Raw genomic sequence first — 26,275 nt, 5'->3', positions numbered from 1 at the left:
AAGAAAACAATATGGAAATAGGAAAGAAAATTTGGTATTCTGTTCAGGTATTTTTATATGCTTAACAAAAGTTCTAAAAAGGAAAAAAAAACAGGAAAGAAACAAAATTATTAAAGATAAAAGTTTTCAGATTTAAGAATGTGAATCTTCTATTGAAATGGCTCATCAAATACATAGCTTAATAAATAGAGGGCAGAGAAAGAGAATGGAAAATACATACACAGCACGATTCAGAGTAAAGCTTCTGGAGATAAAACATTCCAGAAAGGGGTAAAAACAAGCCAAAAATAAAACACTACAAAGGATAAGAATAGTATTACATTTCTCGATAGGAACACAGTCACACAGAAGATAATAAAGCAATGTCTTCAAAATTCTGAAGGTAGATGATTTTCAACCTAGGATTCTTCACAATCTATCAATCAAGTAAAGATATTTTCAGATACGCAAGAGCTTAAAAAAATTTATGCTCCACAAAGTTTAACTCAAGTAGTTACTGAAATATATGCTCCAACCAAGTTAGAGAGTAATCCAAGGAGGAGGGAGAACAGGGGTCTAGAAAAAAGGAGACTCCAAAAGAAGAGAAGAAAGAGAAGTCTCAAATGTTCTGCTATCAGAACAAAATATTGAACACTCTGAAAAAAAAATAAAGAGAAATAAAAAGAACTGCTGTCTTTGAACATACAATGAATTTAATGGGAAGTATGTAGAAAAATGTTGGGGCCTCTGGAAAAACATAATAATATTTTGCCTGTATGGAAGAATGGGCAAATTAAAAATGATTATCAACCATAAGAAAAACAAAGATTATACAAGAGAAGTGATATATTATATATATATATATATATAGAGAGAGAGAGAGAGAGAGAGATGGATAATAATGTTAAAACTAACCACTGATTTTGCCAAAATTCAAGACTTCACTGTAAAGGGTGGAAAGGGAGAGTGAAGATGATATGAGAAAACTGAGTCTTAATCTTCCATAATAGATGCTAAGATAATGTCTTCAACTGGCAAATTAAGAAACAGCAGCATTCAGATACTATTAACAGAACTGGAGGAAATGTTAAGAAAACCAGCCAAACAGCTGCAGGTAGCTGCTGCAGAGAGAGGCTGAAAGATGGAGAGGAGACAGTAGGGTACTGCTAGTGTCCACATCAAGTTTGTCAATACCATTTGCATCTTAAACTAGACCCATGTATTATTTTAATAAAAGTATGACATTTTTAAAACACTTCTGGACTAATAACATGAGTAAATAAAATAGTAAATTGTAAATGCATAGAGAATTCAATTCGACATTTATTATGTATTGTATACAAAGCACTGTGTTGTGCCCTTAGGCACTGAGAATTAGAGCCCATTACTACATGAGGGCAATACATAAATATTGCAAGAGAGTAGACTGAGAAGAAAGCAGCCAGCCTAGAGGTCCTACTTTAGAACATCAGTTTTACGACAATGCCTCTGCAAAATCCCACCTTCCCAGTGTGGATATTGGTAGGGTCATTCCAGTTGTGATCCAAGATAAGTAACACATGGTTCCTGCACTCAAGAACATTAGTAATGGTAAAGCAAGATTGTAAAATATACTGTTGTTATTACAAGTGAGAAAATAAAAAGCAGTGAAGCTTTTTATGTGAAGCACAATCTGCTGGGTGCCATTCTAAAACAAAAAGTTATCAATGATTTGTTTTTATCTGAAAGACGCACAATAGGTAATGTGCTTTAGAACTTAGCTCTACACTTTTATTAATGTTAAAAATAAACAAATCATGAACCTAACTCATGCTTATTAAAACAGCCAACTATATTACAACATTGGGCTATCTGGAGAGTGGAGTAAGACTTCCTCCTGGCCCTGATGTCAGAAAAAGAAATAGGGAATAGATGAAGTTTAACAGGGTTATGAACGAATAATTCACTGAGGCAAGAAATAATCTATAAATAAATGAGTTTGCACATGGTGGCAAAATTCTGGGAGACAAATATTGGACTAAAGTCTAAAAATGAATCAGCAAAAGAATGCTATTCCTGAGAAAGCTAGCAAGAACTTAGCATTTATTAAAGAAAAATATAGAGGAGAATATCTAAAAGTACCAGAGACTGAGTGTCAATCAGGTTTGTATTAGGTTCTATAAATTTAAAAAAGATGTGGGATGGGCAGCTCTTGTGGCCTAGCGGTTTAGTGCCGCCTTCAGCCCAGGGTGTGATTCTGGAGTCCCAAGATCGAGTACCACGTCGGGCTCCCTGCCTGGAGCCTGTTCCTCCCTCTGCCTGTATCTCTGCCTCTCTCTCTGTGTGTCTCTCATGAATAAATAAATAAAATCTTAAAAAAAAAAAAAAGATGTGGGAAACTCAGAGTAGTGACCGCAATGCTGGAGTGAAATGACAACACTGTTGTTTTGGATTTATCTTGCATCATAATAAATAGTCTTTATTTAAAACTTATCTAGCATTCTTTTTTTTTTTTTTTAATCTAGCATTCTTAAACCTTTTCTTTAAAATAATCAGTGAACAAAATATTAACATTTTCAAATATAAGAAGTTATGAACTACCAAAAAATCAAGTAAAAAAAACTATAAAATTATAAAAATAATTCTAATATAATAGTATTAAATATAATTTTTAAAAATAAATAAAACTCCTGGAAGTAATTATTCTATTTTTTTAACGATTTTTTATTTATTGATTTGAGAGGTGGAGAGAGAGCATAAGCAGGTGGAGCAAGAGGGAGAGGGAGAAGCAGGCTCCCCATCGAGCAGGGAGCCCTATGTGGGGCTTGATCCCAGGACCCCGGGATTATGACCTGAGCTGCAGGCAGATGCTGAACCAACTGAGCCACCCAGGTCCCCTTGGAAGTAATTATTCTAAAAATAAAACCATACCAGAAATTTTATTTGAATTTTGTGTATTTTAAAAAACAAAGTGTCTCAATAATGTATGTACATTTTCATAAAAACTTTTCCAGTTGCTCTTTCTGATTCAGTACTGGTCAGAGAAACAGTGGAAAGATAGTACGTCTACTCCATGTCTTGTTGATAATTTTGAAAAAATCGTCTTGAACAACTTTTTGTTTCATAGCAAAGACTATAAACTTTGTACTGATTCTGAATTGTCGATTTTTTTCCAAAGAAAGTTGTTCTTAATATATTAGTTTTCACCATGTGTAAATTAATTATACATTCAGAAATTCTTACATAAGAAACTTTGTTTTGCTGTTACTTTGTCTTCTGAGATACAGGAACTTAACTGATATAACTTTACCCCAAATTTTAAATCCAGTATTGACTCTCTGGGTAAAGAAGAGATTGGTTCAGCAAATATTTCCATCACAAATTGATTAATTGAATCACTAATTTTCATCAAGATTTAATGCTTTGGATTACAAACTGGTCATTTCATGGATATGCCCAGAGCTGGTATCTCTAGCAGCTACTAGCTATAAGCTTTCCCTCAACTTTTGGCCCCCTACTTGTCCTTGCACCTTGCCCAGAGCTGGGGCATCCTTACAACTGTGGTACAGCTCAGCTACTGGTGCTTCTACATTTATCTACCACTCCTGTTTCCCTTTTTCCCCAGTAGAGTTTCCAACCACACCTGCAGGCAGCAGTCTGGTTATAGCTGTTAGTATTTCCCTTCCCACCTATCTAGGAGGGTTAACTCTTCATACTCAAAGGAGAAATGTGTCAGCTTCAGAGAGCAGCCTATTTTTCTACTCTGGCAGTTTTTCTGGTTGGAAGGGTTAGGAAGAGAGGTGAAATGAAGGAAAGGGGAGATATTGAGGGAATTTTGTTACAAGGAGCTGCAAAAGGCTTAAGGCAAGGAAGCAGGGCCTGAAGACGAGTGTAGCAGGGACGGAACAAAGTCAAGAGGTGAATAATACTGCAGGTTGATATTTGAAATAAGAGTTTTCTAGCCAATAAATATTATTTCAGTATTTATTCTTTTTCTTGGTTTTAACATGTACTACTTTTTATTGAAACCGATCTGCCTTTCTAACTATTTTCCTTGCACTAATATCGATACAATTAAAAAAAAAATCAATGGCTGGAGAAGCTCAAGACTACACAATTACCCTGATTTGCACAATTGAAAAAGTAGGTAATTCTTGAATAATTGAGACCAAGTATTCTAAAATTATTTTCCATTGAATAAAATAGGCTACTGAACTCAAGATAGTTTTAAAATGCTTTTAAAGAAAAAATAGACAGTTGTTATTTTATAATGTATCTACTCAATTTAATTATCATCTTTTTTTATATGCAACTAAAGAGGCTTCACAATTTGAATCAAATAAAAATTCTCTATCAATTGCCTTAAAATAAGTTCATAGTAGGTAGTAATTAATGATTATTTGTTTAAAAAAGTTAAGACTGATACCAAGTTAAGATTTATTTTTGTTTTTGAGAAGCAGGCTCCATGCAGGGAGCCAAATGTGGGACTTGATCCCGGAACTCTGGAATCACACCCTGAGCCAAAAGCAGACGCTCAACCGCTGAGCCACCCAGGGATCCCCCAAGTTAAGATTTAGTAATAGAGGTAAGACCTTAAACTATGACTCTTGGAAAAAGTGTTAGCTTCCTGAATAAGGAAAAATCCATAATGCTAACTTCATTCTGCCATATATATGAAATGCGTTGTTAGTAATAGTAAAAGTCTAAGAATCAATAGTCAAGTTAGCACATTAATTTATCTGTAGTTGTATTTTCTTCTCTCTGCAGTCTCTATCCTACTGTTACAACCAAAAATATATGGGAAATTTTATAAAAAGATCTATATTAATCAGAATTTTTTTAAAAATGGAAGAATGGAATACAAAATTTTCCTAAAGAAATATTTTTATGGGGCACCTGGATAGCCCAGTTTCTTGGTTTCGGCTCAGGTCATGATCTCAGGGTCATGAGATTGAGCCTTCCATCAGGCTCCAGCTTCGTATTCAGTGTAGAATCTGCTTAAGACTTTCTCTCCCTCTCCCTCGGTCCCTCTCCCCGTCTTCTCTCTCTCAAATAAATAACTCAATCTTTAAAATATATATATATATATTTTTATAAATGTTAACGGCAATGTACGAATAGATAGGAAGATTCTGAATCCGATGGAAAAAGGTTGCAGACCTTTCCTACTCTGCATCACCTCTATCAAGGATAGTTCTACAAATAAGCATTTTACCTAAAAGACAAAATGTGTAAGAAAAAGTATGACAGTAACAAAGCATTGTGTCTGAACGAGTTAACATTCTTAACATAGAATGAAATGTACAAATCATTACTTACTCAGACATTCTTTCAAAGCCAAAGCTTGAACATTAGCTAACTGTTTCTCTCTCTGTATAAGTTGCTCACCCGAAAAATGTGGAAGTGACAAGAAGTCAAAAGGAAAGCCTGAGAAATAGAAAAAAGTCAGTATTAAGGATGTTCTATGACAATAATAGTTCACAGAAAATGTTATTAAATACTTTTAAAAAATAAAAGTCAGTTACCCATCTCTCTTGCTCTTGCTTATTTCAAAATAATAATTAAGATGTAGAAATCAAGTATACTAAATTATTTTGCATTTTAAGCTCTGACCTCCCTTTGAAATTGAGGGAATTCAAGTAACAGAGTAGAAATCCCTCCATAACATTTTCTTTTACGGGCTCAGCTACTCAAACTCCTAAACAAAGCAGAGACGGAGTATGAGAGCTAGTCTCTAAAGATGCCCCAATCAACCACACCTACCATTCACCCATTGTGTAGTCCTTCCACAATCAATCTAGGCTAGCTCTCTGAAACTGATAGTAAATGACAGTAAATGACTTCAGGCTGGGTCAAAAAACCTGGTGGCTTCTTAGAACAATGCTCTAAGAGAAGTTAACTTCAAGATGGGCAATAAAATGGAACAAGATGCTTGAGAGGAAGTAACTAAAAATGAGGGATAAATTATAGAAAAATATGTTTAATGTGGAAAATACTAAAAATTTCCTATTTGGAATCGAAAGATAACCCACTAAATTTTACCAAGTATAATGAAAAAGGGATTAATTATCTGGACTCTAAACTGCCCAAACATGCTATAATATGTTTGAAATAAAAGGCAAATTGAAAGGGAAATGGAGTTTGGGGAAAATAAATTCATTAAAAACCACCTAAGTTAACTGCATATACAAACAAATATAAAAACATTTTCTGGGCAGCCCGGGTGGCTCAGCAGTTTAGCACCACCTTCAGCCCAGGGCCTGATCCTGGAGTCCCAGGAACGAGTCCCACATCAGGCTCCCTGCATGGAGCCTGCTTCTTCCTTTGCCTGTGTCTCTGCCTCTCTCTCCCTCTGTGTCTCTCATGAATAAATAAATAAAATTTTTAAAAAATAAAAACATTTTCCACCTAAAATGAACACTTACTCAGTTTGGCTTCTTCTGTCCTTGCTTTCATCTTTCCATGAATTAAAGTGAGTGCAAATGAGCCATTGATCTGGTTGGCTGAATGAATCAATGTGGCTTTACATTTTCTGTCACCATTACCTTGTAAGAGGAGATAATAGCTAGAACACTCTCCTTTCACTTCAACATCTGGAACTAAACAAAAACAATTATCTTGTTAAGTATGTGAAAATTCAACATGCAACATGGCAAAATCATATATTTGGCCTACAGGCTATAATGACTTTCTATGTTTTTTGAAAACAAGTTATTATATAATACACTTTGGGTAGCACTTATTCATTTAACTCAGAAAACTGAAAGCTGAAATTCATAACAAAAATGATTGTTTTTTACTTTAAAACATTTTACTTTAAAATTATGTGTACTTTTCATTAGCTTTTGAAATGGCCCACTAGAGTTCCATGGTATCTTTCTTGTATGACCACATCCATAATATATCAACTACTACTTCCAGCTTCTATTTCTTTAAAATGGAAGAAACTGACCCCTGCAAGCACATACAATTCAACTAGTGGAGCAGAAGTGTGCAGATACACTTTAGGGTAGCTATTCGGTTCTGCAGTGGGCATTCATAATGTATTTTACAGGGAATGGAGAGTACTCATTAATCTGGCATGCCAGTTACATGAAGGTCAGTTAAGACAGCTTCTTGTATATTTTAAAAACAAATCAAGTGAGGGTTATAGTGAAGGTCAAAGAAAAACTGTGAAGCCTTTGAGATTAAAAATAGAAGTAGAGTCCCTTTTTTTTGAAGATGGTAAATTGGACATAGGCATTCATTTTCACTATCTGCTGAAATTCCACAAAATGAGAATAAAGAGATTTTTAAAATAGCACAAATCTACAAAGACTAATATCTGACAGAAGAGACAATAGCAACTAATTTTGAAAGCAGGAAAGCAGATGAATAATTGGTAACAGACTGCTAAGGAAGCTGAGAAAAACAGTAGAGAAAGTTTAGAAGCAACATAATTTATACTACAATCCCTGACAAGACTCTGGGATGATGGTCCCAGGTGGCACTGGAAGCAATGTGAAGGTGAAATAAGAAAACAGGTTGAAGTCTGCGAGAAGCAGTTTGGCATCCTGACCACTCCTTATTCTACTGAGACACATGATTGTCCTTTCCCCAGCCCAGAAGACTACTGTTTATTCTTTGCAGAAAGTAAAATAAGGTGTCTCCTTCCTGAGAGATACTGGACAGAGAGGAGGGTTAAAGTTAATTATCAGTGGTTAAAATGTGTATTTGTATACTGATATACTGAATATTGAGGCCCTTTACTCTTCTTTACCTACATAACTTCTAGAATTTTAGAAGCTAGATAACAGAATTGAAATTTCTTTTGGAAATGTGATCAGTCCTAGAAGAAAGACTGAAGGATCCCAACATCAGAGTCAGCTAAGATCCCAATGAGATCACTCTAAAATGAAGATCACAGTCAACAAGCTATAATCCTGCACTCAAATTTTCCCATTAGCTTACTGATACCATCTCTTAAATATGACAGGCAGGCAAAAGTTATGGGCTCTTAAGGAGAGTTGCTAGTATGAAAACTAGATGCCAAAATAAATAGAAAAAAGTGACTTGCAAGGAAACAAAGAATATGCAGTAAAAAGAAATCACACACACAACAAACAAACCAATCAGATCATTAAAATCCTCAGAGAAGATATTGCATCTGTTCAATAAAAACAGATTATAAGAACATTAAGAAAAAAGTTCAGTGAATCTACAGAATGCATAGCAAAAAAGGCAAAGAAATGGAAAATAGTGGAGGAAGGGAAAGAGACACAGACACACGATCCAAGAGGAACAACATCTACACAGGAATGACAGAAGTGAGAACATGCAAAAGCACAGGCAAGGAAATTACCAACAAAATAATTATAAGAACACTTTCCACAATAAAAAGACCAGCTGAGGCATCTGGGTGAGTCAGTGTTTGAGCGTCTGCCTTTGGCTCAGGTCATGATCCCGGAGTCCTGGGATTGAGTCCTACATCAGGCTCTCTGCAAGGAGCCCGCTTCTCCCTCTGCCTATGTCTCTCTCTGTGTGTCTCTCATGAATAAATTAAAGTCTTAAAAAAGAAAAAAAGACAAGCTTCCAGGAATGCTGAGCCCAATATAAGAATATAAACAGAGCTACCAAGGTACATGATCATGTAAATTCAGAAAGATTCAGAAGATTCTATAAAATTCCAGAGAAAATATGGGTTTCCTATTTTAAAAAATTAGGAAAAAATAGCACTAGAATTCTAAACAACAGCACTAAAAGCTGGAAGACAGGGTGGCCTGGGTGGCTCAGCCGTTGAGCATCTATCTGCCTTTGGCTCAGGGCATGATCCTGGGCTCTGGGGATGGAGTCCCCCATCGGGCTCCCTACAAAGAGACTGCTTCTCCCACTGCCTATGTCTCTGCCTCTCTGTGTCTCTCACGAATAAATAAATAAAATCTTTAAAAAATAAAAAATAAAAACAAAAATAAAAGCTGGAAGACAATGGAACAATACCTTCAAAATTTCAGGAAGATTTTAGAGAATGTGCTCCACTAAAACAGGGGACTAAAGGAAGAAAAAGGAAGATTAAAGATACCAACAAAAGAAGGGCAGAAGAAATTTCCATAATGATGAATAAATAGTCTTTTAAACCCAAAGCTATGGAACACATCTAGAAAAAGAAGTCTGGATTAGACAGGTCATAAAGATCTGGAAGAGATTTCTTACACAAACATTGATAGAATACTTAATGTGCCTGAAGGTACTGAAATGAGTTTTACCACTGGGAGAAGGCTCTATGGCTGGATATATAAAAAGATTCACTAGCTCTAGCTAAAACAAAAGACTGTACAGGAAAGGAAAAATAACACTTCAAACGTTGAAGAGCAATTACATACTCATAATAATTAAAACAATGGATATTAATTTAAAATTATTGTATAATCATTCTGAGAGGATAGAGAAATGAGAAGAATTTGAATGTGTGATGAGAGCAAAGGAGCTTAAAGGATCCATATTTCCCTGATTGAAAACTTACTATGTAGCTACCATAATCAAGACATTAAGGGACAGACATACAGATGAACAGAAATGAGAGTGCAAAAATACACCCTCACATTTACAGTCAAATGATTTTCAACAAAGGTGCCAAGACGATCTGATGGAGAAGGAACAGTCTTTTCAACAAATGGTCCTGGAACAATTGAACAACCAATATGCAAAGGAATGAAGCTGGACCCCCTACCCATCTACCTCACAATATATATATATATATATATCATAATTAATTCAAAATGGATCATAGATGTAAATTTACAAACCAAACTTTAAAACTCTTAAAGGCATAAATCTTCATGACCTTGGATTAGGCCATGGTTTGTTAAATAAGAGACCCAAACAAAAGGAAAAACAAAAGGAAACAAAAGGAAAAAGCAAAAGTAAAAAAAGCGAAAACTAAATTTCACCAAAATTCAGAACTTCTGTGTTTCAAAGTATACCCTCAAGAGAATGAAAAGTCAACCTACTATGGACTTCGGGTTATAATGGTATGTCAATGCAAGCTTATCAATTTTAACGAATGTACCATTGGGGTGGAACGTTGGTAACAGGGGAGATTATATGTGAGGACATGGGCTATATGGAAACTTTCTGTACTTTCTGCTCAATTTTGCTGAGTCTCTAAAACTGCTCTAAAAAATAAAAATTATTAATTTTAAAAAGGGCAGTGTGGGTGGCTTAGCGGTTTGGAGCCTGCCTTCGGCCCAGGACGTGATCCTGGAGACCCAGGATCCAGTCCCACATCAGGCTCCCAGCATGGAGCCTGCTTCTCCCTCTGCCTGTGTCTCTGCCCCTCGCCCCGCCTCTGTATCTCTCTCAAATAAATAAATAAAATCTTTAAAAAAAAAAAAAGAAGTATCCATATGACAAGGTTGCTATGATGAGGATTAAATGTGAGATGCTGCAGGGAAAGTGCTTACTTAGATCATTGCCTGACATATACTAACTATTCAATAAATATTACTAATCAATTAAAGAAAAGTCAACCCACAGAACAAAGTTTTTGTGAATTATATATCTTATAAAGGATTTGTATCTAGAATATATAAATAACTCCACAACTCTAACACTAATAAAAAGACAACTCTATTAAAACTGAGTACAGGATCTGAATAGACATTCCTCCAAAGATAAATACAAATGGCCAAAAGCACATGTAAAGATGTTCTTCATTAGCCAACAAGGTCGTGCAAACCAAAACCACAAAGATACCACTTCACCTCCCTTAGAAGAATATAACAAAAACTATAGACAATAAACAGGTACTGGTATAGGTATAGAGAAAATGGAACTCTTATAGATTGTTGGTGGGAATATAAAACGGTACAGCTACTTTAGAAAAGTCTGAAAATTCCTCAAAAAAGTCAAACTTATAAATTAATATATGACTGAGAAATTCCACTTTCAGGTTTATATTCAAGATAATTTTAAACAAATGTTCACACAAAAACATGTACACAAATATTCATGGCAACATTATTTACAATAGCCCCAAAGAGCCAACAGCTAAAGTGTCCGTCAACTGATGTGTGAATAAATAATAAGTGATACATCCAAATGACAGAGCTATAATCAGCAATGAAAAGGAAGGAAGTATTGGTATATCATACAACAAAGATAAACCTTAAATACATTATGCTGTATGTGAAAGAAGTCAGTCATTAAAGATGACATATTTATTGTGTGATTACTTTTATATGAAATGTCCAAAATAGGCAAATCTATCCAGAAAGAAACAGATCCGTAGTGGCCCAAAGGCTGGAGGAGGAGCAGGCACTGGGGATGGGGAGGGACTGCTAAAGGCTATGGAGTTGTTTTCTGGAGAGATGGTGTAGGAATTATAAACTTTTTAATATGTAATTGTCTTAGGAATGTAAGATTCTGCTCATAAAAAAGTTCTTAGCATTTTGGAATTTACACAAATATGATACATACATATATATATGTACACTTACATACATATATGTGTGTGTATGTATACAGACATACACAAAGAAAACTGTAATTTTATTAAAACGGTTTATTTCACAGATGAATATACTGAGACTTAAAGCTCATCTCTCTAAACAACCATCTAGTACAAAATAAATTTATTCAATAGAGCCATTAATACTGTTTATAAATATCAATCTTAGAAAAGGAGTTTCAATAAAGGTTTTAGGAAGGAAAAATCCTTGTTACCAGTTGCATTTGAAACTCAAGTTTGCTAAGAGTTATAGTTACTTTAATTCATTTACAAACTTAGCACTTTGCCAATTCAATTTATGGGTGTCCCTTCAAGCCATAGCACCCTTTCCACATTTATTTTACATTCCATCACCTTTATGAGCATTTTAATCATGGAAGCCTGTAATTACAACAATTTTATTTTTCTCAAAAGAAAAATATTTATTTTAAGGAACTTCCCTAATCATAATGACTATGCAGTCATTTAAAAAAATGTTATTCCAGGTTTGGCAGATGTTAACTGAAGAGTTATTAAGTAGTTTTTATGTAAATACTACAGAGAGTAATAGATATACAATTAGCATTGTTATTCAATTCTCATAGCAGTTCCTAAAGAAATAAGGGGAAATGATCACAACAGAAAACTTCTACCTATTTTCTTTGTTTTTAAAGATTGATTTATTTAAGGGAGAGGGAGTGAGTGAGCATCAGAAGGAGGGGCAGAGGGAGACAGAGAATCTCAAGCAAACTCTCCCGAGTGTGGGGCTCTATCTTATGACCTTGAGATCATGACTAGAGCCAAAATCAAGAGTCAGATACTTAATGGACTTCAGGCACTCATGTACCCTCTATTTTCTTCAGTTATTTTTACACTATCAATTTTTAAGAGATGGATTGGCTTGCATGTCCTCTCCAACAAACATCCATTTTGGACCTACTATATAGGTAAAATGAAAGAGGTAGAAACTACAGTGCCCTTTAAATGTAACAAATTGTACAAATAATATATAAACTATAATGAAGAGATAGATCATTCTTAGTTTCATTAGCAAACAAAACTCTAGTAAAATAAAAATAAAGTCATATTTTATACCAAATATGTTCCTCAGTGGTTCTTAAAATCTTGTAACACCCTCTCTTTTTAAAAGTTTAACAATATAAAATACTAAAGAGTATTACTATAAGGAGGAAATAATATTCCATATGATATAATGAAAAATATCTCAGCATGATTAGGGTATAAGATATTCTGAAGTAAATCCTCTGACAAATATTATATATCTATATCTACATATCTTAAGAAACAACCAATTGATATACACAATTATTTTGATAATCATGCTAAAAATTAAACAATAAAATAAAATTTAGTCTTCAATGTAGGGATTTTATGAAGCTACACACTTTTCAACAATGTCATTGTTCATACAATTCTAGACTCAAATCTTTGAAATGGTCCTTAGGGTCAGCTAGGGAATCATAAGGAAAACAACAACAACAATCTAATCATATTTACAAAGCATTTTCAAAATATTTATTGCCTAGCTTGATTCCCCACTGTCTTCATCAGACTAAGCTTTGAGCAATTTAACATAAAACTTAGCTTCACGGAGACTAGCCAAGAAAATGCCTCCAGGCTCAATTATAAAAATAAATCTGAAATGGTTTAAGAAACAATAGTATTGTTCAATAGCTGTATGACACCTCTTACTGTGAAGATTCCAAAAATGCAGAAAAAATTATAAATTGCACCATGACTATTTTAAATGAGTAAGTAACATTAGGATCATAAACTTTATATATTTCCCTTTAGTTACAACATAGTAAAATAGGCAATTTGAAAGCTACAATGAATAGACAAACTTCAGAAGATATTTCAAGATCTTTTAATCATGAAGAACAAGGATTTCTTTACTGTTCCATAGATATAGACATCCTTTAAGATTGACAGAATAACAAAGCTACTGCAGAGTTTACAAAGTGTCTACCTTCATCACCAACTGTGATTCAAACAAGTTTGTGAGATACACTAAGCAAGTATTACTATCCTGATTTTCTAACCAAAGAATTAAAAGCCTAAGATAGTGATTCTTTTTTGTCTCAGAGCATCTTAAGGACTTTCTCTTCAGTAACAGTGGCTCTCTAGCCTAGGGTTTTGAAAAAAGCACATCTAGGGCAGAAGTTCTTAATGCTGGATGCACTTGAAACACTTGAGTGCTTTTACAAGCTATTGAGGGCCTGGTTTCCTCCCCAGAAATTTGTATTTAATTGTTTTCAGGTAGGACCCCGCTAGATTTTCTTCCTTTTTGACCTTCCTTCCTTCCTGCCTTACCTCCTTGCCTCTCTCTTTCCTTCCATCTCTCTCTCACAAAAAGTTTTAATGAGGTATAATGTACACATATCAAAGTATAAATGTGATTAACTTAAGGAAATTATATAATTATGCATCCATCACTATAATCCAGTTTTGGAAAACTCCCATTATTTTTCTGCAGCCAATCTCCCCTCCTATTCCTGGCCTTAGGCAACCACTGATCTTCCTTCTGGACCTTTAGCTTTTTATAGAAATTCCATATAAACTTACCATATTTAGGTACACCCAAAATTTGTCATGCCTCAATATGTTAAGCAATATTCCACTGTATGGACAAAACAAACTGTGTTTATCTATTCACATGGATATTTGCATAGTTTCCAGTTCTTAGCTACTAAAAATATGGCTCTTATTAACAGTTACTTGCAAGTGTTTGTGTGAACATATGTTCTCATTTCTCCTGGATAAATACCTAGGAATAGAAATACTGAGTTGCATAGTTAAGTGTAAGTTTAACTGCTACACTGTTTTCCAGAGTATCTATGCCATTTTACACCATCACCAGCTATGTGTGAGATTTGCAGTTTCTTCACATCCTCATCAACATTTGATAGTCACTGTTTTTAATAATACCCATTCTAGTAAGCGTATTATAGAATTGCATTGTGGTTTTAATTTGCATTTCCCAGAAGACTAATGATGTTAAACATCTTTCATGTACTTTATTAGCTATTCATGTATCTTAATGAAATGTCTACTCAAGTCTCTTACCTATTAATTGGGTTGCAAGAATTTTTTTTTTTATGTATCTGTCCACTGTTGACATGACTGGAAATGATGTATCTGGGTGCCTCAGTTGGTTAAGCACCCAGCTCAGGTCATGAATCTCAGGGTCCTGGGATCAAGCCTCACATTGGGCTCCCCCTCAGCAGGGAGTCTGCTTCACATTCTTTCTCTCTCCCTCTGGCCCTCCCCATTTCTTGTTTTCTCTCTCTCTCAAATAAAGAAGGAAAATAAAAAACAAAAAAATAGGAAATGTTTTTTCTTAGCAGTTTTTAAAATTTTTTTCTGGGGTGCCTGGGTGGCTCAGGAGGTTAAGCATCCAATTCTTGATTTTGACTCACATCATGATCTCAGGGTTCAGGGATCAAACCCAGGTCAGGCTCCATGCTCAGCAGGGAGACTGCTTGTTTCCCTTTCCCTGTGCCCCTTCCTCTGCTCCTGCACACATGAGCTCTCTCTAAAATAAATAAATAAATCTTTTAAAAAATAAAATTAAAAAAATAAATAATTTTTCTTAGTGTTTTTTTTTTTGAAAGTAGACATTTTTAGTTTGGGTGAATTTATAGATTTTTTTCTTTTTATAGATCCTTTTGGTTGATATATTTTCTTACAGGTGTTTTATAGTTTTAATGCTTGCATTTAGTTATATAGTCCATTTAGAGATAATTTTTACATAAAAATCTTACATATGGATATCCAGTGCTTTCAGCACTGCGTTAAGGAGACTTTTTCCCATTGATATCTTTATTTCTATACTGTTCCATTGATACATGTATGTTCTTCACTCAATACCACACTGTCTTGAATACTGTGGCTTTATAGCTGTGAAGTTGTGAATCAGGTAGTGTAAGTTCCCAAAAGTCATTCTTCCTTTTCAACATTGTTTAGCCATTCTAAGACCTTTGCAATTCCATATAAATTTTGTATCAGTTTGTCAATTTCTATGAAAAGTCCTCTTGGGATTTTGTTAGAGATGAATTAAATCTATGGGTCAATTCAGAGGGAAGTACCATCTTAATATAGAGCTTCCCAATTTACAAACACGGTGTATCTTTTCATTTACTTCTATTTTCTTTATTACTCTCAGTAAGTTTTGTAGTTTTCAGTGTACAGATCTTGCACTTCCTTTGTTAGATGTAGTCTTCAGCATTTTATTCACTGACTTCTGGTCTCATTCCTTCTTCCTAATTAACTTGGAATTAGTCTTCTAGCTTCCTGAGGTTCATGTTTGGATTACTAATTTTAGATCTTTCTTCTGTGATAAGCATTTATGATCTTCTTAGTACTGACTTACATGCTATCCATAATTTGATATGTTTTGGTTTCATTAGTTAAAAATATTTTCTAATTTCCCCTTTGGTTTCTTTTTTGACCTATGGGTTATTTAAAAGAGTCTAATTTCCAAATATTTAAAGTATTCCTCACGTTGGTATTTGCTAACTTCTAATTTAATTCTATTGTAATTTAAGAACATACTGGGCATTATTTCTACCCTTTTAAATTTATTAGCCTTAGTTAATCACTTAATATATACATGGTCTATCCTGGGGAACATTCTATATATGCTTAAAGACAACGAGGACGCCATTGAATGGTGTATTCAATAAAAGTTAACACAGTAAAGTTGGCTGACAGTGTTCATTACCAGAAGTCCTACCATCTGCAATAATGCCCTGAACGCAGTGTCATTTCATTTTAACCTTATTAGTTTCAGCTCATTATTTTGAAACACTTTTATCACACTGATTTGAGAATCAAGAAGGCACATGATTCATCAATTCAAAACATTTCATTAGTCCTTATTAATCTAGTCCCTTTAAAAATTCTTTTACTAGAAGACACTTGTCTGTCAACAAAACAGTAACTTTTTTCAAGAGTACCTTTAAAATATTTTCTTTCAAAAGAATTCCAATTAAAAAAAATGAGACAATAGAACTCAAGATTGTAAAATTATCTGGATGGTCTGTGGATACATTCAGACTTGGGTGAAAATTCTGATTGTACCCTGTGATATTAGAGAAGTTTCTTGATTTCTCTATATTTCAGATTATTCATTTGTAATGTATAGTTAGGCAATGATCAATATTGAATCTTTTGACAATTCTGTAAAACTTCTCTGTGAACATATGGTAAGCCAGGCACTTTTCATTACACTACTGGCTTTTCAGTACAAGTTTTACATATAGAAGCCTTTCTTCAGAGTAATTGTTGCATTTGTTCATACAGTTATGTTTTTGTTTTTAAAGATTTTATTTATTTATTCATGAGAGAGACAGAGAGAGGCAGAGACATAGGCAGAGGGGGAAGCAGGTTCCTCACAGGGAGCCTGATGTGAGACTCGATCCCGTGACCTAGGGATCATGACCTGAGCCAAAGGCAGATGCTCAACCACTGAGCCACCCAGGCGTCCCATGTTCACATAGTTCTTTTGCATTTTTCTTAGTATCATAATACTTTCTGGCTATTTCACTGAAAATTACTGTTAAAAATCATTCTTTGGCTATGTTTAATTTAAGCATAATTCAGTTGGAACATTGTTTTTCTATTTTAGGTCAAACCATATGCAACTGCTGATACCTAACAATTTTTGATATACAAGTACAGCAATACCATATGGTTCAAATTAATATATATATGTATGTTATTTCATCAGAGATGATTTGTTAAACCTAAGGAACTGACAAAAACTAGGGCAAATATTTTGATTCACACTGTATGGGTGGAATCCATTCAAAATTTTTTTACTTTTCCAGACAACAATTATCACTACCTGGAAATATAAATCTCATGTATTACTTAACAACTATTTTTGAGTACCTAATAAGTATCAGGCACTCTTCCAGGCACTGAAAATAAAGAAATGAATAAAAATAAAAAACTCCATCTTGTCTCCTCTGGCTTTGAGTGAGAGAAAAAGACACCTACTATATTAGGTCTGGTAAGTACTAACAGGAAAAAAAATAAAGTTGGAGAAATGGATATAAAGTCAGGAGAAGAGTCTGTTTGCAATTTTCGATGGGATGGCAAATTAGGTCCTGAATGAGAAAATGACTGGAGTAAAGGCCCCTCAAAACTGAGAGGCCTAGCCATATGGCTTCTGGGGTAAAGTCTAAACTCATTACCTCCACAGTTATGTAAGCTTCCTGAGAACATGGACTTTGTTCTATTCACTGTTGGTCCAGCATGTGTAATAGTGCCTACTGTACTGTGGATATTCGATAATAATATCTGCTATTTAATGCAAAACTTCTATTTATATAAACAAATATTTAATGCAAAACTTCTATTTATATAAACAAATACATACAAGTGCTTACACATACTCCAAATTGTTGTTTTTACCACAAATGTTAGCATAATAGTCTTTCCACATCTAACTTTTTTCAAGTACTATCTCTCCTGGATTTATGGTTGGTTGCTATTGAATACAATGGTATAATTAAGTAAGACTTGTAATGGCCTCTTGATATTTCTTTCTTTTTTTTTTTTTTAAGATTTTATTTATTTACTCATGAGAGACATGGAGAAAGAGGCAGAGACATAGGCAGGGGGAGAAGTAGGCTCCCTGCAGGGAGCATGATGCAGAACTCGATCCCAGGACTTCCAGATCACAACATGAGCCAAGGCAGATGCTCAACCACTGAGCCACACAGGTGCCCCTCGATATCTATTTTCTATTATAGTTTAAATTCCAGAGGATCCCTGGGTGGCTCAGCGGTTTGGCGCCTGCCTTTGGCCCAGGGCGCAATCCTGGAGTCCCAGGATTGAGTCCCGCGTCAGGTTCCCAGCATGGAGCCTGCTTCTCCCTCTGCCTATGTCTCTGCCTCTCGCCCTCTCTCTGTGTCTATCATAAGTAAATAAATAAATCTTTAAATAAATAAATAAATAAATTCCAGGAAAGGAGGAACCAAGTCTACCTTGCTCATTACTAATCTCCAGATTATTTTACCATGCCTGATACATAATATTTACTCAATCTCAAAAAAATGAATGAAAGGTGTGACTGACTAAAGGAATGAATGAATGAATGAATGAACAACAAGGTCATAAAGGATTAAAATCAGAGAATAGCTTAAAGGAACCATATACAGTTTAGCATGGACGACAGGGGAGATGCAGAGCCAACAGTAAAGCAGAGCTGGACATAATGTAGTAAGTTTCAGGAACACAGAACATTGATTTAAGAGTTTCATCTAATAGTTGATATCTTTAGAATAGTGAGAGAAGCTACTTGTAGTGGCACTATAATGGGATACAATGTTTTCCTAAGTAAGAGCTATTAAAACTTTATGCTAGCTAAAACTTGGCTCCTCATTTACAAAAGGAGTTCTGTCATGAGATAAATAATTTCCCCTACAGAAAGGGCTATGGGTAGAATAGAACTTAATAATCAGCTGTCCAATTTGATTGTTTCTACTTCCAAGATAAAAAAAAAAATACTGTAAGGTAGCAGCATAATCAGCATTTAATGATACAGCCTAATCAGTAATCAACAATCTGCCTTGGAAGATTGTCATGTGATATATGTCTTATTATTCAGAAGTTACCAATATTAATCTCCAAATTTCAAGAGGTGCTAATTTAAAGAAATCAAATCAAGTCATATGCTAAGGTAGTTTCTTTTTTTCTTTTTTTAAGGTAGTTTCTTAAAGTTGCAATGAAAAGCATGGGAAAAAATCCACTTAAGAATAAATTCTAAATCAATAAATTACCTTTATAAAAGTTACAAAGGAAAAATTAATAATGGGCTGTCCAGATCACAGTCAAGTTTAATTAGGAGATATTAATATTCAATTCATAGTAAGCCTTACACACGTGTAATGTTGAGAAATGGATAAATATTATCCTAGGATTTCATGTAAAGTAAGTGAAATTGACTACTGCCACCTAGCAAATCTATTTCTGTTTTTGTTTTAGCATCTGCCAAAATCACCATGTATACATCTATTCCCTGGGAGGAGTTGAGTAGGGTCAAAGCCGCACTTCTTTATGTACTAGTACAGTGCAACAAACTATATTAACAATACCTGTTCCTCCAGGAAGCTGTTCTGAATTCTTACAATTATGTTAGGTCATACATTCTGGAAGTATCTTTCACTTCACCTTCATACTGTTGACTAAACAGAGTAAAAAATGATTTTTCAAAGTGCCTTCATCACTTGATTGGGATCATGCAACTACTTTGTCAAGTGGAAGGACCAGTTTGACTCCCCTTTATTTCCCACACTGGTAATATGCAATAAATGGTATTTTGTTGTTGATGTTAATGATTATAGCCCCCTAGGGTCTTCCAACTACCATCTGCTAAACTACTTTTTAATTTTTCTTTCACTTTTACCTTAAACACAGGTATTTCTGAAGATCCTAGCTTTGGCTCTCTTCTCTAGTCATGCTGTGGTTTTGTCTAGCCACTCCTAGGGCATCAACTATTACCTGCACACAGTCATGGTAGGCTTTTACATTGGGGGCTTCTCTGCATTCACACCCTTGTCTAGTCACAATCCCCCTATGAACCTGGGCCATTCTTGTGAGTAGCTTTAAATAAAAGAATACAGTAGAAGTGACACTGGGGGATCCCTGGATGGCTCAGCAGTTTGGCCTTCGGCCCAGGGCGTGATCCTGGAGACCTGGGATCAAGTCCCATGTCTGGCTTGCTGCATGGAGCCTGCTTCTCCCTCTGCCTGTGTCTCTGCCTCTCTCTCTTTCTCTGTCTCTCATGAATGAATAAATAAAAATATTAAAACAAAACAAAAAAAACAACGAAGTGACACTGGGCCAGATCAGGGACTAAGCCTTAAAAGTCCTAGAAGTTTTGATTTTTGTACATTTTGGAGTCTTAAGCCTCCATGGAAAAATTCCAGCTAACCTGCTAGAGATCACATGAAGAAAGCATGGGGCAAGGAAAAGGCTCTGAGATTATATGGAGAAAGTAAGATAGCAGCCACTGCATCCCAAGCTGAGTTCAACTTTTGAACAATCCATAAACTCAGTGCAGCTGCATCAGTGACCCCTGGTGAGAATGGCAGAAGAACCATCCAGGTGGGGAAGCCTGGGTGGCTTAGCGGGTCAAGCTTCAGGCTTCGCTCAGGTAATGATTCCCGTGTCCTGAGAGCAAGCTCCTTGCTCAGCGGGGAGTCTGCTTCTCCCTTCCTTCTGCCCCTTCTCTGGCTCATGCTCTCTCCCCTGCCCACCCCCTCAAAATAAATAAAATCTTAAAAAAAAAAAAAAAAAAAAAAGAATCCACCCAGGTAAACCTAGTTCAAAAAGCATTTGCTCTTTGGGACACCTGGATGGCTTAGCAGTTGAGTGTCTGCCTTTGGCTCAAGGCATGATCCCAGGGTCCTGGGATCAAGTCTGCAACAGGGTCCCTGCAGGGAGCCTGCTCTTCCCTCTGCCTATGAGTCTGCCTCTCCCTCTATGTCTCTCATGAATAAATAAAATCTTTAAAAAAATAAATAAAAATAAAATGAAAAAATAAAGCATTTGCTTTTTGAAGCTACTTAGTTTTAGGCTGGTTTGTTACAAAATAAATAAAACAGGTGGTAAACTCAAAATCTAAATCTCTAGCCCTGACCATTCTCTAGGCATAACAGACCTAATTTCAAACTCTAAATTTAAATTTCCATATAGATATCATCTCCATTTCAAATTCAACATTTGCTAAGATGGATTTCAGCATCTCACCTATATAATACTGTGTAAGCTACCGATAAAATTTGTACTCCTCAGGATTCTATGGCTCTGGAATCTTTCTAGAGACTTCTTCTAGAACGATCCAGGTCAATGTTTCCATTCCAGATCTTAGTCCCTTCATACCATGGGACACGAAAACTAACTATAAGCTCAAAGATAATTTAAAAAAATTATTGTCCAACCACAACAACAGAAAAAACCAAGTACATATAAGCAAACTATGAAGAAGCACCATTTAGCTATACGACTGGGGCAAGCAACTAACATTTTGAGGCATAGTTACCTCAAAAAATACTAAAGTTTGGATATAAATGGTGTGATTTTACAACAGGTTTCATCTTTATAATGACATTTTCAATGTAATAAAGCATTAGATGCAATACAGTGCAGTGATTAAGAACAAAGCCTGGGTTCAAATCCTTGGAGAAGTTACAGAACTATTAACTGTCGGAGCCAGGATTTGAACCAAGATTCTGCCAATTAACAGCTCTGTAACTTCTTCAAATCCCAATTTCTGAATCTGTTAAATGGATATAAAAATAAATTTATAGGGCTATCATAAGAATTAAATGAGCCAATATAGAACACTGCATAGCATATAATTGTTAAATAACTTCTATTTCTTCAGAAAACTATAATCACAAGGTTTTATGTACCATATGATAAATTAATCCCTTTCTTTTCTTTTTTTTTAGATTGTATTTATTTATTTGACAGAGTGAGAGAGAGAGAGTGCATATGTGAGCATGAGTGGAGGTCAGGGAAGAAGGAGAGGGAGAAGCAGACTCCCCACAGAGCAGGGAGCCCAACGCAGGGCTCGATCCCAGGACCCCAGGATCTTGACCTGAGCTAAAGGCAGATGCTTAACCAACTGAGCCACCCAGGCACACCTAACTACTTTATTTCATAAATTTCATTCCTGAAATGTCTCTAAGAAACCCATGTTTGATATAATCAGGTATCTACTTAATCAAAATTGCCTTTAGATCGCTGGTTATTTTTTTGAATATATAAGGTAGCATATACTTTGTTGTCACTAACAGTAGGTTATTAGAGATAAAAAATCTTAAAATGCTGTGGCTTTGTTTTAAAACTAAGTAATAAATAATATTTTCTCATAAAGAATGTCATCTCCATTTTATAAAACAACTTAAAAAATTTACTACTTACCACTGATTGTCTTAGGCTTTTTAGCTATGTATTCTCTCCATTTTCTTGAGCTGAGTTGGCTGGGAGGTGGAATAATTATGTTACTAATAGTACACGGCAATACAAAAAGTGCACCAACCTAGATAAAACAGAACGTATTTTTAGTGACTTAACGCACTGAAATTAATTCTTAAATAGTGTCACCTGACAATTTTCCACTCAAATTTCACCTATATAACAGGTACTTTTTCATACTCTCTCACAAGTCCACTGTAAAAACTGGAAAACCAAAAACAATACCCAAACTGTTAGGAAAAAAAAAGGTAAAAAACCAGACAAAGGTAGTCAGACACAGACAGCGTTTTCCATTAAGTTATGTATTTCTGGGCAGCCTGGGGGGCTCAGCAGTTTAGTGCTGCCTTCGGCCCAGGGCATGATACTGGAGACCCGAGATCGAGTCCCACCCCGGATCAAGTCCCACGAGGCTCCCTGCATGGAGCCTGCTTCTCCCTCTGCCTGTGTCTCTGCCTCTCTCTCTCTGTGTCTCTCATGAATAAATAAAATCTTTAAAAAACAAAAAAACAAATACATGACTTAAAATATATATATATATACACACACTGAAATAGACACATATCTCACAAACATCACCAGAATTAAGAAAGAAAAACTGAAAACTTCCAAATGAGAATACAGGGGGGGCTTTGGAAGTTTTTCTTACTTCCACCCACCTGTCTTACCACAAAAAAGATAATGCAAGCATATGAATATCTTCTCACATAACTGAAATGAGATGTTGAAGGAGTAGATTAACAATAATAATGTGTTTTCAAATTTTAAAACAAATGAAATTGTCAGTCATGAAGCTTATTTTTGAAAATCTCTTCTAAAAACTCAACATCATTTCATGTCTGCAGAGGACTTTGGTGTTATTATGGGAAGTCCAAAGTATCTTAATATCAATTAGGACCAAAATCCTATGTTAAAGAAGTAAATTTATTATGCAAAACAGATTAACAAACTATATTCCTTTTTTCACTCATTCTTAAACATTATATTAAAAACTAAAGAAAACCAAAAATACCCTATACCTTGCCACGCAGAGAGGAAATCTGCTCCAACAACAACACGGAATTCTGTTTGGTATTGTTTTTTGTCAGCCCTCTGAACTAAGGAGTTAAAGAAATGATGAATGATAACCACAAAACAATACTACTCCCTAATACAAGTTTGGTCCTCTAATTCACAAGGTTCTTAGATTATTTATTAAAAATTTTAACTGTAGAAATTCATAATTACTCCTTTCCTTAAAGATAATTATTTTTCTAATGCTGAAAATATACCAAGAAAAGAGTGCTTCTATGAAGAGCAGCCCTATAAACTATCAGAAAAAGAGATTTGTAAAAACTGTAGTTTCTACACAAAAGAACACCATGCGAGTGTTCCATTTCCAGGCAACAATTTCTTTTTTATACAAAATGTTCTGTTCTGTTAAGTGTATTTCTAAAAATCCTTTTCTTAAAAGAGAGCCTAAAAATGTTGAATATTTGCAGATACATGAGATAGCATTTGTATTTACTTAAATATATAAAAAGATACAGTGGACTGGTGCTTACATATCTGTCCTGCTGATGACAAGAGAACCATATAAACATTTCAGAAGTATATAAATTACTGTTTTTCTGCACATATTCCTAACATTTCTCCATCCTCCCTACCCCATTAGCAATGAATAGCAATACCAGAAAGTCTTCGGCCTATTTTAGAAGCAGAAGTATAGTACTTGAAGGAGGTTTTCTTTTTGAAAGTTGTAGGATTTCCATTGAAACCATGGTAATTAAAAATATGCTGAATATTATTAAAGAAAAAACCCCAGTACAGTCAAATATCAAAATATGGAGGAAACAGTCTACCTGACACAGAAAATGTAATCTAAAAATGAACATGTAAAGAAAAGGATACAACTCAAATTCGAAGTCCGACATATAGCAGGAGGGTAGATCTGATAATTTTATCATCTGCACAAATTCTAAAGCAGGGCCATAATAATGGTAAACCTAGGAAAGAAATAAGATTACATGATACTTTAAGTTCTATAAATAAAATAAAAGTTAACAAATTAGTGATTACAATTTAAAACTTTACAAATTACAAATTAAAACTTTAAAATGACAGGTGATCCAAGGGGCTAAGATGTTGAAGAAACAAATTTCAAGGGTTTGTAAGACCGAGAAAGAAAACTCTCCAGGATAAACTTATATCGAGTGGTATACTGAAATTTAAAAAACAAACAAACAAACAAAAAAACACCTTGAAAAAAAAGGTAAAAAGTTAAGAGAACTAGTGAAGCCAAGAGCTCCACTCAGAGAAATGAGATTGCAGTCTTTGGGCAGAGCCTAAAACTAAGCCAACACTGAGCTAGTGAAGGAGGACAGGTGCTTTAGGAGTTGAGACCACAGTACTTCACAAAAAGGATAAAGAAAAGCTAACACATTTTGAGAAGACAGCCCAAAGATTTGGGCAGAAAATGGAGTGATTTCACCATATGTGATCATGTGTATATATATAGACAAAAATACATACACACACATATACAGTATATGTATGTGTGTGTGTATACCTGTATACGCAGAGAGAGACATTTATTGAAGAGGTTGTACCCTAAGATTCCTGTCAACAGCAGCAAAATTTAAATAAATTATTCATGGTATACTATGAAAGAAGAGACACTGAGGTCATCAATCTTATAATCTTTAGAAAATATGTAATATTCCTGTGAAAGATGGCCATGGCAGGTTACTTAAAAGTAAGCAATTCTGAACAACTACTGGGAAATGTGTTTGCATCAGAAATATGTCCTTTTGGTAGTAACCCTTTTTCAGAAAATACTACCCATCAATCTGACATCCTTGTAACTTCAATGACTGTTGTTTTTGCACATTCTTGAATTGTATCTTTTAAAGTGAATTTCTAAAGTGCTTTTATACAAATACCCCCTTATGTTGTTTTTACCAATGTTAAAAAAAAGCCAACTAAACCCTTTTAAATTGCATTTCATAATTATTTGCATTTTAAGAATGAATGAAGATATGGGACACAAACTAACACTTCCTAAACTGTGAATGAAGCAAATGTCAGATACTGTAACCTCTTTCTTCATTTAACTTTTGTAATACCTTCGTAAGGTAAATATGTTATTGTCTTCATTTCACAAATGAGTTATTCAATCTACCCAGGTTACAATACCTTGTCAGTGACAGTGCCAGATTTCAAACCCAGGTCTACCTAACATCAAAGCCTATTCCCTTTCCAGTGTATCATATTCCCTCCAATCCAGTCTTAGAAAGGTCTCATAGCAAAGACCTAACCAAAAGAAGTTTACTGATCTAAAGTTAGGATCATTCCACCATTTAAAAAATAATCTAAAATAATGATAGTTTTGCCAACATTCAATGCTGGTAACATAATATAATTGAAGCACTTAATTATAATTATAAAAATTATGCAAGCGAGCATATTTAAGTATATATATTAGTTTCAAGATTCAAACATCTTATAAGAACAAAAATATGCACGAATGGATGATTGCAAAATGAATTAAACATAGTTTACCTTTGGCAAAATATTCTTATCCTTTGATGGTATTACCTTGTTGGTTAGAATGCAAGGATTTAAATTAGATGTACTAAAATTCTTGGGTGTAACTCCCTTTAAACAAAATTCAGGAAAACTAATTTCAACTCCAAACTGAAAAGAAACCAAGAGAACACAAGTATAAACAGCATGAATAAAGTTACAAAGATGAATACATCTGACTGCAATGAAAAAGTTGAGAAGAAAACCACAAGGAAATATATTTTTGATTCCTCAGCTCAAAATGTGGTTCTTCCATTTATGTACACATCCTTCCTA

The 26,275-nt window shown here is 34.7% G+C and overlaps 1 protein-coding gene across 3 annotated transcripts in view; it reads right to left on the bottom strand.

Moving 5' to 3' along the window:
• The window catches only part of MTBP (MDM2 binding protein), a 66,245-nt gene that overhangs the window by 29,058 nt on the left and 10,912 nt on the right, over positions 1–26,275 (bottom strand). For all 3 annotated transcript variants that reach the window (XM_072774349.1, XM_072774348.1, XM_072774350.1), the window contains exons 8-13: positions 25,976–26,110; positions 24,326–24,420; positions 23,455–23,527; positions 22,385–22,502; positions 6,384–6,557; positions 5,278–5,385 (exon numbers count right to left, since the gene is read on the bottom strand). In XM_072774349.1, the coding sequence (XP_072630450.1) occupies positions 5,278–5,385; positions 6,384–6,557; positions 22,385–22,502; positions 23,455–23,527; positions 24,326–24,420; positions 25,976–26,110 (703 nt within the window). The remainder of the gene's footprint in view (positions 1–5,277; positions 5,386–6,383; positions 6,558–22,384; positions 22,503–23,454; positions 23,528–24,325; positions 24,421–25,975; positions 26,111–26,275) is intronic.

This window comes from Canis lupus, chromosome 14 (assembly GCF_048164855.1).
Source record: "Canis lupus baileyi chromosome 14, mCanLup2.hap1, whole genome shotgun sequence".
In the NCBI taxonomy this organism is placed as follows: Eukaryota; Metazoa; Chordata; class Mammalia; order Carnivora; family Canidae; genus Canis; species Canis lupus.
This window is presented reverse-complemented; position numbering and strand designations above follow the sequence as displayed.